This window comes from Rhinolophus sinicus, chromosome 10, assembly GCF_057876585.1.
Source record: "Rhinolophus sinicus isolate RSI-liver-muscle chromosome 10, RSI-T2T, whole genome shotgun sequence".
NCBI lineage: Eukaryota > Metazoa > Chordata > Mammalia > Chiroptera > Rhinolophidae > Rhinolophus > Rhinolophus sinicus.
Genome location: NC_142510.1, coordinates 16,081,792 through 16,097,857, shown reverse-complemented (window position 1 = coordinate 16,097,857; position 16,066 = coordinate 16,081,792). Strand labels below are relative to the sequence as shown.

Below are 16,066 nucleotides of genomic sequence, written 5' to 3'. Positions count from 1 at the left end.
CCGGGGTTGTCAGCTGGGTCCATGCCAGCCTGAACCTTCCTGGGCAGCCATTTCCCGTCACCTGGGCCAAGGAAGGGTGAGTACCTGCTGCTCAGGTCCCTGCTGGGAGCGATGGGTGACAGGTGAAGTGATATTATCGGGACTGAGAGGCTTTGTGCCGCCTGGAGGGATTGAGGAGCCCAGGAACAGCTCCCAGGTGCCAGGGTTCTTGGTTCAGTTCCGAGTCACTGCTGAGGCAATGGGAGCTCTGACTCGGTGGCCGGGTGACTGGCCACCCTGCCCACGCACCGTCCTCCGCTTCCGCCCCCGAAGCCTCTGGGCCCAGTGCCGCTGTTACGGGTGCCCACTCAGCACTCACTCAGCGATCTCCTGTTTTCACCTACTCGTTTGGTATTGATTTCTGTTTCCTGTTGTTCGGGCCTCTCTCTTCCCAGATCCGGTGCTGGCGGTCCGCAAACTGCCAGAAGGCTGTGGGAGCTGAGTCTGGTTTTCTGAGACACACGGTTTGAGCAGGGGGGAGGCCTGTCCCTGGGCATAGGTCTCAGGAGCCGAGTGGCAGATGGAGCCCTCGTCAGCCTGCAGAAGCCGCTGAGCTGGCCTGTGACACGCGTCTCCCATGGGAGCCGACAGTCCTGGGTGCGTGCTCACGCTTGCGCGCGCGCGCACACACACACACACACGTGTGTGCACACGGCTCTCTCGGTCCCTGGGGCTGGCAGTGACTTGATTGGGTCCAGATCAGCAGTGACCAGGCCCCTCGATGGCTGGGAACATCCTGCTGGTGGTGTCGTTAGTGGGAGTATTTCCGTCATTTTAAGTCCCTATGACGAGGGCCACACAGAGAGTTGCAGAGAGAAGATTCTAAGGAAAAGTCGTGGAAAGATATTTAACCTTAAAATCCAGTAGGCTAGAACACTCACCTGTCATCCATCGCAGAGGAAGTCTGATAACACTCAGCAACGGGGTGTCGGGGCTCCGCGCTGCATGTCGGAGCCTCAGGAAGTCTTCCCCTTGATCAAGGAATTAGAAATCTCTTCTGGGGAATAATAGGAGACACAACTAGAGAAAATCGGGCTTTGTATTTGTTTGTTTTTTTAACAAAAAGGCAAAACCTGAAATATCCTAAAGGTCTAGCAGTGGAAATACGGTAATATATTCATAGGGTGAGATAATTGTACAGCCTTTCAAAATGGTGGTTTGGAGGGACATTAAATGAATATTCAGTGATATAGGGGAAATCTCTGATATCTTGTTAAGAGGGAAAACAGTGTGCCTCCGTAACATAGTGTATCAGTGGGTGTGAAATGAAAGAGAATTGTGGAGTGGAACACGTGAAAGCATGATTGGTGGTTCGCGCTCTGTTTTGGGGTTAGGATTAATTGTTTTTAAACGTCCTGTGTTTTGCTGGGTGTTGTGTGTGGATGTGCGTGTTCTTTATGAGCAGCTTTGCTTTGCCTTGGTCTGGTGTGGTTTTTAAGGAAAAGCTCTTCCTTCGCAGGAAACCTGTCCACAACTGCCCTAGAGTTTCTCCCGAAACCTTGCCTGCCAGTGTAGACACGAGGGCCTTGTGAAATGCATTAGGTAACTTCTGCTTCCTTTTCCGTCCTTCACCAGGCAGCCCTCTTCCTTCTCTCCCCAGCGACAGGCTTGTACATGGGGTGTCAGACCCCAGCCAGTAGAAGGGCTGGCGTGGGGGACCCGCAGATTGTCCTTGTTCCCAGGATGTCTGTGCGGTCAGCACGTGGGGGACAGGTGTCACATCTGGCTCTGATCTGTATTCAGACCCCTCTTGTAGGGCAATCCAGACCCTCATGGTCGGCATGGAAACTCTGAGCAGGTCAATACCCTGTGGCTCTACTTTTTAAAATTTCATTGAGATATAGTTTACATACAGTAAAATTTTACATGTACACATTTTACGTGTACAGTTGGGTGAGGTTTGACAGGTGTGTGTGTGGATATATATATATATGTATATATATATATATATATATATATATATATATATATATATATATATAAAACCATGGCCCTAACTGAGACCTGGAACATTTCCACCTCCCCACAAAGTTCTGTCCTGCCCCTTGGAAGTCGGTCCCCTGGCCCCAGCCCCCGCTGGTCTGCTTCCTGTCCCTTGAGGGGACGTCTGCCTCTCCAAAACGTCCTGTAAATTGAATCATACAATATGGTCCTTCCTTGTCTTTGGTTTGTTTCCGTCACCATAACATATGTGAAGTTCGTTCCTGTTCATTCCTCTTTGTTCCTGAGCAGCGTTCCTTGGCACGAATCTACCCCAACGTACCTACTGACCGACCAATGCAGTTTGGGTTATTTACTGATTTGGCCTATTCTGAATATTGCTGCTGTGCACATTTCGTACAAATCCTTGAAACATTTTTAAAAGTTTATTTTTGTGGTAAAATATGCATATCGATCATGTTGGCCATATGTAAGTGTATGATTCAGTGGCGTGAAACACACAAGTCCTGTGTAAATGTGTGCTAAGCTTGCAATTAACCAAACCGTGTCCTGAATCACTCTACCATCTTGAGTTCCCACCAGCAATGTGTGTGAGTTCCACGCTTGGCCAACATTTGATGCTGTCAGCTTTTTTTGTCCTTTTAATCAACTTTATTGAGGTACATTAAAACCTGTGTCCATGTAAAGTTGGTAGTTTAATGAGTGGTGACAGGTATGTACCCCTGAGAAACCATTGCCAGACTCTGCTCTTAGCAGACTCCCCGCTCTGCCCCCAGACCTGGCAGCCACTGACCTTTATATTAGAGAGTAGTTTGCGTTTCCAGAGTGTTTCTGTCAGTGAAATCGCACTGTGTGGCTTCTCTGGGAGATTCAGCCGTGTTGCCGTGTGTAGTTGTAGTTCACTCCTCTGTGGTAGTGATGTAGATTCAATGTGAGTACGGCCATGTGTTTACCCTTCTGTGTGTGTGTGTTTATATTCTGTAGGTGGGCTTTTGGATGGTTTCCGCATTTGGGTTATTCTCGGTAGTGCTCCGATGAAAATTCTCATAGGCCTACTTAGAGATACTGTGGGTTCCTTTCCCGATCACCTCAATAAAGCGAGTTGTAGTCTTTTTGCTGGTGGAGGGGCTTGCCTTCAGTTTGTAAAAAACGCAATGCTGGCGAAGCTCAATAAAACAAGGCGTGCCTGTACGTGTTTTTGGTGCCTATATGCGTGCATTTCTTTTGGGGATACTCTGAGGAGTGGGATTGCTAGGTTGTGGGGTGTGCTATGCTCAGCCGCAGTAGATATCACCAGTTTTCCAAAGCGGTTGCACAATTTCTGTCCCATCAGGAGGGTATAGTCAGCCTTGTTACTTTTCTACCTGGATATTCCTTTTCTGCTCCTGCTGTAGCGTTCTTACACTTCCGTAGGTCGTATGTGAATAGTCAAGGTGTCCGGGGACTGTGTTCCTTCTACAGGCTCGAGGGGACGTCCGTTTCCTTGCTCATTGAGTTGGTGACAGAATTGAATTCTTTGCGGTTGTAGGACCGAGGGCCCTATTCTTTGCTGGCTGTAAAGAAGGCTAGCCCAGCTTCTGGAGATGAGCTACATTCTTCTCTTGGGTTCCGTTCCTCCGTCTTCAGGTCCGGCCCAGGTCCCTCCCAGGCTTTGAGTTTCTCCTTTCATCTCACTTCTCTGACTCAGCGGGAAACGGTCCCCACCTTTAAGGACTCATGTGATGGCACTGGGCCCACTCAGGTAGCCCAGGATCCTTTCCCTCCTCAAGAGTCCCTTTGCCCTGTCGGAAGCATGTTCCCGGGTTCCAGGGATTAGGATGTGGACATCTCTGGGGCCATTACTCTGTCCACCACACGCTTCTGGAAAGTTCTTTTGATAGATTTTTGTAGGGACAGTGGCTGATTGGAGGAGTGTATGTTTGCATTTCTGTTAGATACCCCTGGTGTTAGTCACTGCTGTGGACTGAATATTTGCATCCCCCCAAAATTCATATGTAGATACCTAACCCCCCAAGGAGGTGGTATTAGGAGGTGCGGCCTTTGGGAGGTGATTAGGTCTTAACAGTAGAGCCTCATGAAAGAGGTCAGTGCCTTAGGAAAGACCCCACAGGGCTCCCTCACCCCTTCCGCCATGTGAGGACGCAGCGAGGTCGGCGTCTAACCAGGAAGCGGGCCCTCACCAGGCACCGACTTGGCTGGCACCTTGGTCTTGGACTTCCAGCCTCCAGAACTGTGAGAAATACATTTCTGTTGTTTATAAGTCCCCCAGTCTGTAATTTTCTGTCACAGTAGCCTGAGCCAACTAAGAAATTTCCACAAACTTAACGTCTTAAAACAGCACCCACTTATTAGCGCATAGTTTCTGTGGGTCTGGAATCTGGGCACAGCTTAGCTGGGCCCTCACAGGGCCTCAGGGTTTCTCGCAGGCTGTAGCCCGGTGTGGGCTGGGGCAGAACCCCCCCTAAGCTCACAGCACCCTGCGTTCCTGACAACGTGGGCCCTCCACAGGGCGGCTTGTTCCTAGAGCCAGCCAGGGAGAGAATCTGCCTGCAGGAGTCTCGGGGAACATGACTGTGGAGCGGACGTCCATCCTCTTGGACCTGCTCAGGTGGGAGCAAGTGTTAGCTCCCACTACCCTCAAGCGGTGGGTGTGCCCAGGGATGCGATGCCAGGAGGCGGCATCCTGGGCCCAGACAGCGTGCCTGCCACGCCCCTCAGTATTGCCTCCGTAGCCGTGGGCACCCACCTGGCTGTCCCCAGCACGTTCTCTGGGACAAGGAGCATTTCATTGGCATGGCATGTTCTGTGGCCCTACCCTTGGGAGAGGAAGTGGGCAGGCTGGTTAGGTGTCCTGGGCTGCCTGCTCGGCGGGTGTGTGGGTCCCAGGGCACCTCCACATGTCTGCCTGGGTCACAGAAAGCTGTTCTGGCTCCCAGAAGACCTGGCTTTCCTGTCTCGCCTTTGTCTGCATTTGGGAGCTTACTTCCCTCACGAAGGAGTGACACTGGGAAGCAGCAGCTGCCCGTCTTGGGTTTGGGGGCGGCGCCCTCATGCTGCACATTGGCGTAGCTGTCACCCTGCGCTGCATTCAGACAGCCCGGCTGGGCCGCGCTTCCGGAGGCGAGACTGGGAACCATGTAGAAAACCAACAACCTGGGCTTTCGACACAGCAGCATCTCCTGCCAGTGTGGGGGGCCCATGCTGCTCTGGAACCTTCTGTGAAGTCGCTAGGTGATCTGGGGTCAGCGGGTCACCTGCCTCGCTGTAAGGGAGCAGTGGTCATGATCCACATGTCCCGGGATGCTTGCAGGAGGGCCTACTGGGAATGTTTCCCTCGGACGCTGGCCGGCATTCTGGTTTCTGGTGCTCGATTTAAACACCGCAAAGGAAGACACCAGTTAGCATTTTCTGTTTTCATTCTTAATCCCCTTTTGTAGTACCCTTTGTTGTTGTTGTTCATTGTTATGAATTTTTAAAAAGTCCTCCTGTGGCTTTTAATTATGTTGGAAAGTAGCGGGATGATTACACGCTCAGTGTCACCATGTCTTCCATAAAAGGTGGCACCTCAGATGGAAAGGAGGTGGTGGCGAATGTGTTCTCTGGGCAGCCGCTCTCTCCAGCTAGTTCGTGTGGAGTTTGCGAAGGTGTGTGGGAAGTGTCCCCCCGGGGGCCAGCCGGCTTGTGCACGGTGGTTCATTCTGACCGGTCCCCGCTCCTTCCGAATAGTGGAAAATGGAACTTAAAAACACCCAACCATCTTGATGTATGCACGCAAGACAGACTTAAGGGGGCAGATGTTAACAGCTGAGAATTTTTGGTTCTTCATGTGTGTTTGTTCCCCTGTCCTGGTTACCTTGTAATTTCCTAGGGCTGAAGTGAGGCTGGTTTTTCTTAGGAGTCTGTTGTCCTGCCCCAGGGCTAACAGACGTGCGAGTCTGTGAAGCTTTAAGGGAGGAGGGGCTGTGGAGGAGGAAAGTGTGACTTCAGCCTGCTGTCTGGTGACTCCTGATGGAACAGACACCGCCAGCCCCGTGGCCGCTGTGCTGTGGAGGAGAACAGCCGGCCCAAGGAGAGTGGCTTGTGCACCAGATTGTGACGGTCTGGCCCCATGGCCACGGGCGCCCCATTCAGGTGGCAGGTGGCCCAGTCCCGAGCATGGCAGGCCAGGTGAAGACAGAGCTGGTGTCCTGCTGGTCAGTGCCACCCAACCTCCAGCCTTCCTCCTGTGCTTACATGGGTCTCCATGGGCAGGAGGGGGTGCCCCAGTGAGCTCCCCAAACCAGCAGGATGTGGGCGACGGTGGAAAACAAAGTGACATTCCAGAAAGTTGAAACTCTAATGACCTTTTTTGTCTCATTCCTCCTTCCTCCTCCACCTCCTTTCTCTGAATCCGTGCTATGAAATACCTCCTCGGAGGGTGGCATAGTCAGCAGCCAGGTAATTATAATGTTCCTGCAACCCCAGCCTCTGTCAGCGTTTTTCTGCAGCCGGTGAGCTGCTCTGTGCTCCTCCTGCCTTGGCTGGGACACGAGGCCAGCGATGCGGGACGTGCCGTGGGACATGGAGGCCGACCGCTTGTGTTGTGGAGCCCGGGCATGTCCCCTGGGACCGTTGCTCTGCAGCGTCCCTTTTACTGTCCTGAAAAGGAAGGAAATTCATAAATCATGTGTTCTATTTACGCTCAGAACGAGAACAGACGTGTGCACCTACACATGTATCTAATATAAAGGAAAAAGAAAGGGGTGCAAGGCGTTAAAAGATCATTTGTGTTTCAGTAGGTCAAAGCCTGGGTACAGCTGTCCTGGATGCTGAGAAGGTGACAGTGAAAAGGTACCTGGAGTAGGTGTCACTGTGGGTGATGTGATTTTTCTTCTAACCTGGTGAACAGTTCTTGGCAAAATTCTGAACAAATACAACCCAGTCCCCTGTGATTTGCAAGGTGGTGGCAGCCCTGCAAAACGTGGAATGGGGCCGCTGGGCAGCGACGAGAATCCATTAGCTCCTGGAACCATGCCTGGTGTGTAATAGAAATTTGGAAAGTAATTTGTGTCAAGTGAATTGCCACTCCCTTCAGAAACCCCATGACAACAATAGAAAAGACATTCTTAAAAACTTGTGAATCCATCAGATGAGAGCTTGACAACTTGGGAAGTCGATGCTGGTGCGACTGCTAAGTACAGCGAGCTGAAGCCTGGGCTGTAAGGGGCTGACGGGGACCCCACGTGTTCCCAGGCCCCTCTAAACTCAGCCTGAGGACTATAGGCTGAAATCAGGGTGTGGACTGAATGGCTGGGTGGCCCCCAGCAGGGACACAGGAGGTCCATCCTTTGGGACCATCAGGTGTGGTGGAGGGCCGAGTGCAAGTCCATTCCAAAGGGGGAGACCTGGCTGCCCCCCACCGCTAGTGCTCAGGTAGGACCCATGTGGCAGCAAGCAGTCTTTCCTAGAACAGTCACCCCGAGGCACCTGGCAGCTTCACCTTGAGCCCAGTCACAAGCTGGACTCATCCAGATCTACCTGTGGCTTTTTAGGATCTCAGGGGTAAATGGACAGCCAAGGGCTGTCACAAGGTGAGGAAAGACATCTGAGAACCTTGACAGTCTTATACCATGTTTTGCTGTGTGTAATGTGCTCCTGTGTATAATCCACACCCATGGTTTTGGCCCAAACATCCAGGGAAAACAACTTTCGTTTTAATCCCCCCACTTTTCTCCCAGCACCCCCCCACTCTGGTTCAAGCCGTTGTTTCTCAGTCTAGTTGTGTAGGACACAGCTCCCTGGCCCATGCTGGTATTAGGAGCCTTGCGCTGGTCGCCGGTCGTCGGTCGTCGGTCAGCCGCTCACCGGTCAGCCGCTCACAGCAGCTCATGGCAGCTCTTGCTGGCTGCTGGGCACTCATGCTGGTTGCCGACCACTCACGCTTGCCACCAGCCACTCCTGGCCGCACACAATAGCCCATAGCAGCTCACGGCTGCTCACACTGGCTGCCAGCCACTCATGCCGGCTGCCGGCCACTCACGCCGACCTCCAGCTGCTCATGGCAGCCCAGCTCCAGGGAGAGCTGTTGTTCACCATCTTAGCTGTAGAGGGCGCAGCTCACTGGCCCATGTGGGAATCGAACCGGCAACCTCGGCGTTAAGGGCACGGCGCTCCAACCACCGGAACTACCGAGGCTGGCCCCCTCGTTTTAATTTTTTAATTCAAATTTTTATTTGTTTACATTTAGGTACTTGTTTTTTGTATTATACAGGAATTTTAGCATTTATTTTTTGACATTATTGTACAAGAAATTTTATGGAACAAATAATTACAAAACACAAGGACAGATACAAGGTACAAGAAATTTTATGTACTGGTAACAAATTTACGATATTTAATATTTACGTATCATAGAAGGCCAAGAACTCTTTGTTGTTGCAAGTTTGTCGTAAATTCAACAAAACCGATTATAATATATTCCAGGGCATTATTTTGTGCACAGATATCGTTATTGATTTCTAGAGTTACACTTTTAACTCATTAGCATAAGTAAAAGAGTTAACGTTTATATAGATACGGAATTAGTACTACCCATGTATAATGCGCGTCCTTATTTTTCCCTCACAAATTTGGGCCAAAAAAAAGTACACTATACACAGCAAAATACGGTAATTAGTGTTTTCTGAGATATAGAGGTATTGAATCCAAGAACTAAGAACAGGGTACTGTTAGAAAGGAACATTCCAGAGGACCGGAAAGAGCTTTTAGAAATTAAATTAAAAATAGCAGAATTTTTTCAAAGATCATAGGGCTGGAAAATAAAATTGAGAGCATCTTCTAGAACATGAAACAAGACAGAGATGGGGGAAAAGGAGAGAAAATTGGCTCTTCGCCCAGAGGTGACTGCCTGGCTAATGGGAAGCCAGGATGTGGGGCAGAGGAGCGTGTGGATAGAGGGGGGAACTGGGGAGCTAAGGGCTCCCGGGCTCCAAGCACCGAGAGTGAAAAATACCCTCAGGACACTGGGCAGCTAAATAAATACCGTGACAGCTTTCAGAGTAAAACATGAGAACTGGGGATCAGAATAGCATGTATGTCCCCTGGGAGCCTCTGGTCCCTTGACGGCCACTGATGGCGTCCCCGAGCCCTGTGTCTGTCAGGGTGTGTCCTGAGTTCTCAGGGCTGAGACCTGGTCATCCTGTATGACTCTCCCCATGTGTGAGCTGCTCCAGTCCCCAGAGGCCTGGTTGACCCCCGTGTCCCCGCTGCGGTTCCGGCTCCCGATACCTGATTTCTGTGCTGTACAAGGTGTTAGATGTTTTGAATGAAACCTCTGGGCATCATGTTTTTCAAAGAGCTGCTCGATATTTAAGGCCTGATGGGGTGATGTGAGGAAGGGGGTGATTGAAATTCTCCAGCAACAAGTCTTTAGACCTGAGAATCGTCAGAGCTGATTCATCGTGAGGTTTGCTTGTTGCCCGTCAGGCAGTGCCGGGCCCAGAGGGCTCCCGAGAGCACGGCCACTGTCTGTGAGTCTAAATCCCCTCAGCAGTGACGTGGCTCAGCCATGGAACTGCAGCTCCTCTCCGCAGTGTCCTGAGAACCCTGTTCTCTGATGCGAGGGGGGCTGTGCAGCAGGAGGAGGGTAGGGAGAGGGGGCCCCCTTGATACCAGTTCCCACGCTGAGTGCCTGTCTGCGTACATCCCACGTGTGTGTTTGGCGGAGCGTTGAGCGGAGCCGCCAGGGAGCGGGGACAGGGCATCCTTTCTGACGCAGACTGAAGTTAACGTCCTGTTGTCCTGGGTGGAATGTGGGCAGATGGTCAGCAGGGTGCCCAGGGCACACAGCGCTCACGATGCCAGTTGGGAGAAGAGGCCCAGCAAGGACAGCGGAGGTGCCAGTCCTCTGTACCCTGTCTCTCCTGAGCCCTTCCTGCGTGCGCTGTCCTGTGGCAGCTGCCTGCCAGACCCTTGCACCACAGCACAACCTCCGGGTGGCCTGGCTGCAGGGCCATTCCCTTCTTGGGGGCAGTCAGTGTCCAGTCCCCTCAGCCCAGGCCTGCTGGGCCGACCTGCCACGTGGAGGGGTTGCCGCCTAGAGGATGGGCATTGCATCTACAGCCTGGCTAGAAATTGCCCTCCAGTGTCATTCTCACAGAAGCTGTGGAGCCAGGACTGAGAGGGGGCGATTCCTGGGCCAAATCTGTGCTTCCTGTTTCACAGAGGATTCCAGGAGCTTCCACCCAAAGAAGCTGGTTATCAGCAGAGGAGAGCTGGGGGAAGGGCAGATTCAGAGCAGGGACAGTGGAGACAGGCCTGAGTTCTGAGAATCTTCTCTCCCTTTAAAAGAAAAAAGATGTGGTAAAATACACATAACATGAAATTTACTACTTTAATTATTTTTAGGTGTGCAGATCAGCGGCATTAAGTGCATTTATTTACCCTGGTGTGTGACAATCCCAGCTGTCCATCTCCAGAACTTTTCCGTCTTCCCAAACTGAAACTCTGTCTTCATTGAACACTGGCTCCGCACCCCCTCCCCCAGCCCCTGGGAACCTCTAACCTACTTCCTGTCTCTACGACTGACTGCTCTGGGGACCTCATAGAAGTGGAGTCACAGTATTTGTCCTTCTGTATCTGGCTTATTTCCCTGAGCTTAATGTCCTCAGGGTTCATCCATGTTGGAGCAGGTGTCAGCATTTCGTTCCTTTTTAAGGTTGACTAATAGTCCATTGTATGTAATCTATTGTATGTAATCTGTTGTATGTAGTTCATTGTATGTAATCTGTTTATTCATCCCTTGATGGACACTTGGGTTGTTTCCACCTTTGACTATTGTGACTAACGCCGCTATGAACACGGGCATATAAATACATACATGTTCAGTTCCCTGCCTTTACTTCTTTGGGGCATAAACCTGGACGTGGGATTTCTGGGTCATCTGGTAATTCTGCATTGAATTCTTCGATGAACTGCCAGACTGTTTTCCACAGTGAGCATTTCCATCCTCCCCAGGGCTCTGGTTTCTCCACATCCTCACCAACCTTTGTCCTTTTCTGTTGTTTTTGGTAATAACCATGTGATGGGGGTGATGTGATCCCTCCTTGTGGTTTGATTGCATTTCTCCGATGTTCAGTGTATTGAGCATCTTTTCATGTGTGTGTGGTCCTTTCTGTGTAAGTCTTTTGCCCAGTTTTTACTTGTTTTGTTGTTGTTGTTGTGGAGTTGTAGGATTTCTTTATATATTCTGGATGTCAGTCCCTTGTCAGCTATGTGACTTCCAAATATTTTCTCCTGTTCCGTGGGTTGCATTTTCATTCTGTGGAGTGTCCTTTGATGCGTGGGAGCCGGGTTTTGACGTGTGGATAGGAGTTGGCCAGGCAGAAGCCCAGCAGGGGTAGAGGCACCGGTGCCTGAGGGAGCATGCCGTCTGCAGACGCTCTGAGGCCAGCTTGCACATGCACACACACGTGAGCAACACCTATGTGACTCTGCCCATTCCCAAGCCCTCTTGGAGCAAGTGACATATACAGTCATGAAACTGGTGACATTTTTCAGGCTTACGAGAGGAAGAGGAAACACTGAGCTCTTAGGAAGTTTCCAGATGGGCCATAAACCAGTTGACGATCTTACATGTAAGATCTGTCCCTGCTCCTACCAACTTCTCTTGGACTTTTTTCCATGAAGGTATAAAACAAAAACAAAAACAAAAGGTAGGCCGTGCATAGGTCGTGCAGAGAGCTCTCCAGAGAAATAGCATTTTAGCAATTACTTTATCCTTAATAATGTTCCATGCACACTCAGTGGTCAGTACCTGGGGGCTGCAGTGAACCCAAGAACTCGGAAATACGATGAGCTTTTCTGAGTTCCCCCTGAGATCCACACGAAGTAGGACAATTGGAGATGAGCGGTCGTCCTGTGGGCGTGCTGGGCTCCGCTCCTGGGCCGCCTGCCCTTTGGCCGGTGCTGTGGTGGCCAGCACTCTCGGGTCCCTGGGCTGGAGCGACACGAGGGCTTCAGCTGTGGGCAGCGTGCCCCTCCCCCTCTCGCCTCCACTGGGCTGTAGACTGAGCCCTGGTGAGGCGGGTCCTGGCGGGTTCGTCCCCAGGAGTTGCCTTCAGCCGCCCTCTGCTTCCTCACAGGGATTGACTACAAGACAACCACCATCCTGCTGGACGGCCGGCGGGTCAAGCTGGAGCTCTGGTGAGTGGGGGCTGCGGGGCCGGGGCTGGGGCCGGGGGTGGGGTCCAGCACCTCAGAGGTATTTCTAGGACCTCGGAAGCTAAGTGACTTAAGTCAAGAATCCTTGAAGAAACAGGAAGGAGTCCTGTTTACATTTCGCGTGGAATAGCCGTTGAAAGAGATGCTGTGTGAAAATGGAATGGGTTCTGCTCCATTATGCAGACACCTAAAGGTCCGAGGCTGTTTGTTCTGATGGAGCCCAGCTCCCTTTGCCCGTAAAGACACATTGCCACAGAGGTCACGGCCCCGCGTCCCTCTCGTTGCTGGGCCACACGTCAAGGAGCATTTCCCAGAACCTTGACGTTGAGAGTAAATGCCCACAGGTTTGGGTTCTCCGGCCTGGCAGGGTGGGCTCCCGTGGCACCTGGGCCCTCAGAGGTTGGCCAGTGTGAGCTGTGGAGGGCAAGAGGGTGGGAGTGCATACCCTGCTGGGATCACACTGCGCGTGCCGGGGTCCCACAGCCGTGTCCCACTGACACCCCCTGTGTTTCAGGGACACGTCGGGCCAGGGCCGGTTCTGCACCATCTTCAGGTCCTACTCCCGAGGCGCCCAGGTAAGACCAGCGACGCTGCGGTGCTGCTCTCCAGAGGGACAGCTCGTATTTCTGTGCTGTCACACCCCACGTGCGTGGCTCTTTCTGGGGAAGTTTGATGTTTGGACCTCGGCCGTCCACTAGGCTGTCCTCTGAGCAAGGGACCTCAGCATCAGAGGGCACCAGGTCCCCACATCCTTACTCTGTCCCCACTCTGTCCCCACTGGCTCCTGTCGCCGATGCCGTGGGAGGTCTGCCGGGATCCTGTACCGGGGAGACTCCGCTTGCTCACCTGCTTCACTAGGAAACCAAAGGGACTTCCCTGACACCCAGGACCTCCACGCGTGGAGCGAGGAGGCTGGGGGCTCCCAGGGTGGGCTGGGCCGGATTCCTAATCAGGACTGTGCAGAATGAGCGTTGGAGGGGCTGTGGGAGGGGCAGCCAGGACCTCAGAGAGATGGGTCAGCAGTCAGCAGGAGATGGGGCCTGTCCCAAGGGCTGCCATGGAAGTGCACCCATGTTGGGTGGGCGTACAGGGGCGCGGGGGCACCCTGGGAAAGTGTGCATGGGTGCAGGGACACCTTAGGGGAGCAGGCAGGGGTTTGCTCGGCCCTTCCTCTGTCCTCTGGGCTCCCCCAACTTGCTTGTGTGCTGAGTGGATCTGTGTGTGATTCAAGGCTGGAAGGAGAGGGGAGATGAACGTACTTGCATGAGCAGACCTCTCTAGGCTCCCGCGGCTGCGTCATCAGGAAGGGTCTGGACGCAAGACCAGGCCTGTCTATAGTGCAGAGCAGGCCATGACTCCCACCCCAGACTTCTGGAATTGTCAAGGGGACCCCCACGTTCAGACCTGCTCAGCCCTGCCCTACGCCCTAGGCAGGACCCCCCGCCAGGAACAGCACACATTCGTATGAGAGGGGGCTCTTGGGCGTGTTTGGGGGCCTTTGACTGTGTGGGGTGCAGGCTCCAGGTGGGTCTGCACTTGGCAGGATTGAGGGCTTCCTGTCGCCCTCAGTCTGACTTGGACTCGTGGGGAACCCTGCGTGGTATCCGTTTCTGGCTTTGTGAGTCAGGGCTGATGACATCTGCAGCTGCTCGGGCGTCCGGTGCTCCTGCTCGTCTTTCTGCTCCAGGGGACGAGGGGAGGCCGAGCGGGAGAGACGTCCACCAGGGATTTGGCTGGATCCACTTAGATGTTGTTGGGGACCCCTGACCCGCGCCTTCCTGCAGGGCCTTCTGTAGTGGGGGCCTCTCAGCCATGGTGGGAGGTGGGGAGACGTTGAATGTGGCCTTCCGCTCTGCTGAGGGGCAGCCGAGGACCCCTGGCTGGGCTTGGCGGCACTGTCCTGGGAGCTACTGCAGAGGTGTGGGTGCCGGCACCTGGAGACCTCGCTTGATGGTCCCCCAGTGTGCCAGTGTTGGGGGCCCGCAGAGGTGCTTCCCCCAGCAGTTCCACCTGGAGCAACTGATGCTACATAATCGGGGTGTGGACTGCAGCTTGGGTGTGTTTGTCAGCACCCCACATCGGAACCAGGGGGGGTTAAGTAGCGAGAACTGCCTGCAGAACCTGGTGCCCTCCAGAGGAGCGGGTCCCCCAGGTCCCCCCTTTTATTTAAAATCACTACATACATGCGTGATGTACATACAGCAAGATGAGACAACTTGTTCCAAATGGCAGTGCTCGTGCCCCAGACAGCGGGGTGACTCAGTTCTGTTGTCTTTCTTTTGCTTGTTAATATCTCCTAATTTTTCTATAATAAACACATATTACTTTTGTAATAAAAAAATAAAATCAAGAGATAAGGGGGTTGTTACCTTGGGTTATGATAATGAAGGGCAACTGGGAAACATCTAGAAGGCACTGAGATCAAACCTGACGACTCAGCTGGTCAGATGCTCTGGGTATAAACGTGCAGCAGACTGCAGACAGTTGGTTCAGCTAACTGAGGACAGCCCGCAAACCGGGGCATTTGCCAGAGTGCACAGTGTTCCGAGAAAGCAAACACAGAGTCACCACGTCCACATTCTCTCCAGTGTCCCGCCGGGTCAGTTCTGTGTGTCTTGTTGCTCTTGCTTTCATCCCTGAGCTCCTTGTCGATTCTGAACTGGAGGAGCCAGTCACCCATCTGGGCCCGGGTGGTGGGGGATGGGCTCGGAATCGAGGCTGCCCCCGAGTGCCCTTGTCTCAATGGCCCTGCCCCACCCGGTCCCACTGCCATCGTGCCTGGTGGTGGCAGCGCTGACGTGAAGACGGTATTAAGAGTAAGCGCCACCGGTTTGGTGCAAAGGGTAGCAGGACCGCCTTTCCCAGTTGAGTTTTGTATTTCCTGTCACTCTCCCACCCTTAGTTAAGACTGGAGAGGCCATGTTGGGCCTGTTAGGACCCAGTCGCAAAAGCCACCGCCAGCCCCTGGCTGCTGTCACCTGTCCTGCAACAGGACTGTCTCATGGTTCTGAGTAACCTCTGTCTGCGACCTCCTAGACCCAGGGCCCTAGTTGTCTGTTGCTGACGCCTGGGGATGCTGGTGCCTCCTGCTGCTGGAGACAGAGCATCCCCTGGGCTCACTGTACCGAGGGAGCTGTGGGCAGAGGGACGTCCTGTTCCGTGGAAGGTTTGGAGTCACCTGGCTGAGCAGCAGGGGGAGCAGGACCCGGTGCTGGTCTCCTTCTGGTTCATTCCCACCAAAGGGGATTCACATAGGCAATGGCCTGGGGTGCTGCTTGCCATCCCGTGAGTGCCCCTTGGCACCGCCCAGGTGGGCGGGCGAATGTGTCAGGGACTGTTGGGCAGTTGCTCCCCGTTTTCGGTGCGTCACTTGCTTCTGGGCAGAGCCAGGGGTGCATGTGGCTGTGGCGCCGATGCTTGTGTTCCTTGGAAGCTGTGCCTCACACATGCACTGCACGTGCCAAAATGGAATTTAATTTTTTAAAATGCACCTCTGTACCTTGTTTGGGGGTGGTGATTGCACAGGAATATGTGTTTGTCCAAACGCATCAAACTGTTCGCACTTAAAATCTGTGCATCTTACGCTGTGGCTTGGACAGTAACTCGGGCAACAATGGCACCCACTCCTGGGCCCAGCAGTTCTACTCCTTTCAGCTGGAGCCGTATATGCTCAGAAATGTCTAGTAAAATAAGGTGGAAACGACCTGAGAGCTGGCAGCACTGACTGATGAGCTTGGCCGGAAGTGCTGCCACTGTGGGAAGGGCAGGAGGTGCCAGCTGTGGGGGAGGGCTTGGGTGGGGACCGCGTGGTTTGCACCGTGACCTGTCTGTGCTGGGAAGAGCAGCGCTGTGCAGAAACGTCAGGAAACAATAGGTTATTCCTGGA

General features: G+C 53.1%; 1 protein-coding gene across 3 annotated transcripts in view; it reads left to right on the top strand.

The window, feature by feature from the left end:
• RAB40C (RAB40C, member RAS oncogene family) overlaps window positions 1-16,066 on the top strand; it is a 28,929-nt gene that overhangs the window by 7,517 nt on the left and 5,346 nt on the right. For all 3 annotated transcript variants that reach the window (XM_019756228.3, XM_074322968.2, XM_074322969.2), the window contains exons 3-4: window positions 12,102-12,162; window positions 12,695-12,755. In XM_019756228.3, the coding sequence (XP_019611787.1) occupies window positions 12,102-12,162; window positions 12,695-12,755 (122 nt within the window). The remainder of the gene's footprint in view (window positions 1-12,101; window positions 12,163-12,694; window positions 12,756-16,066) is intronic.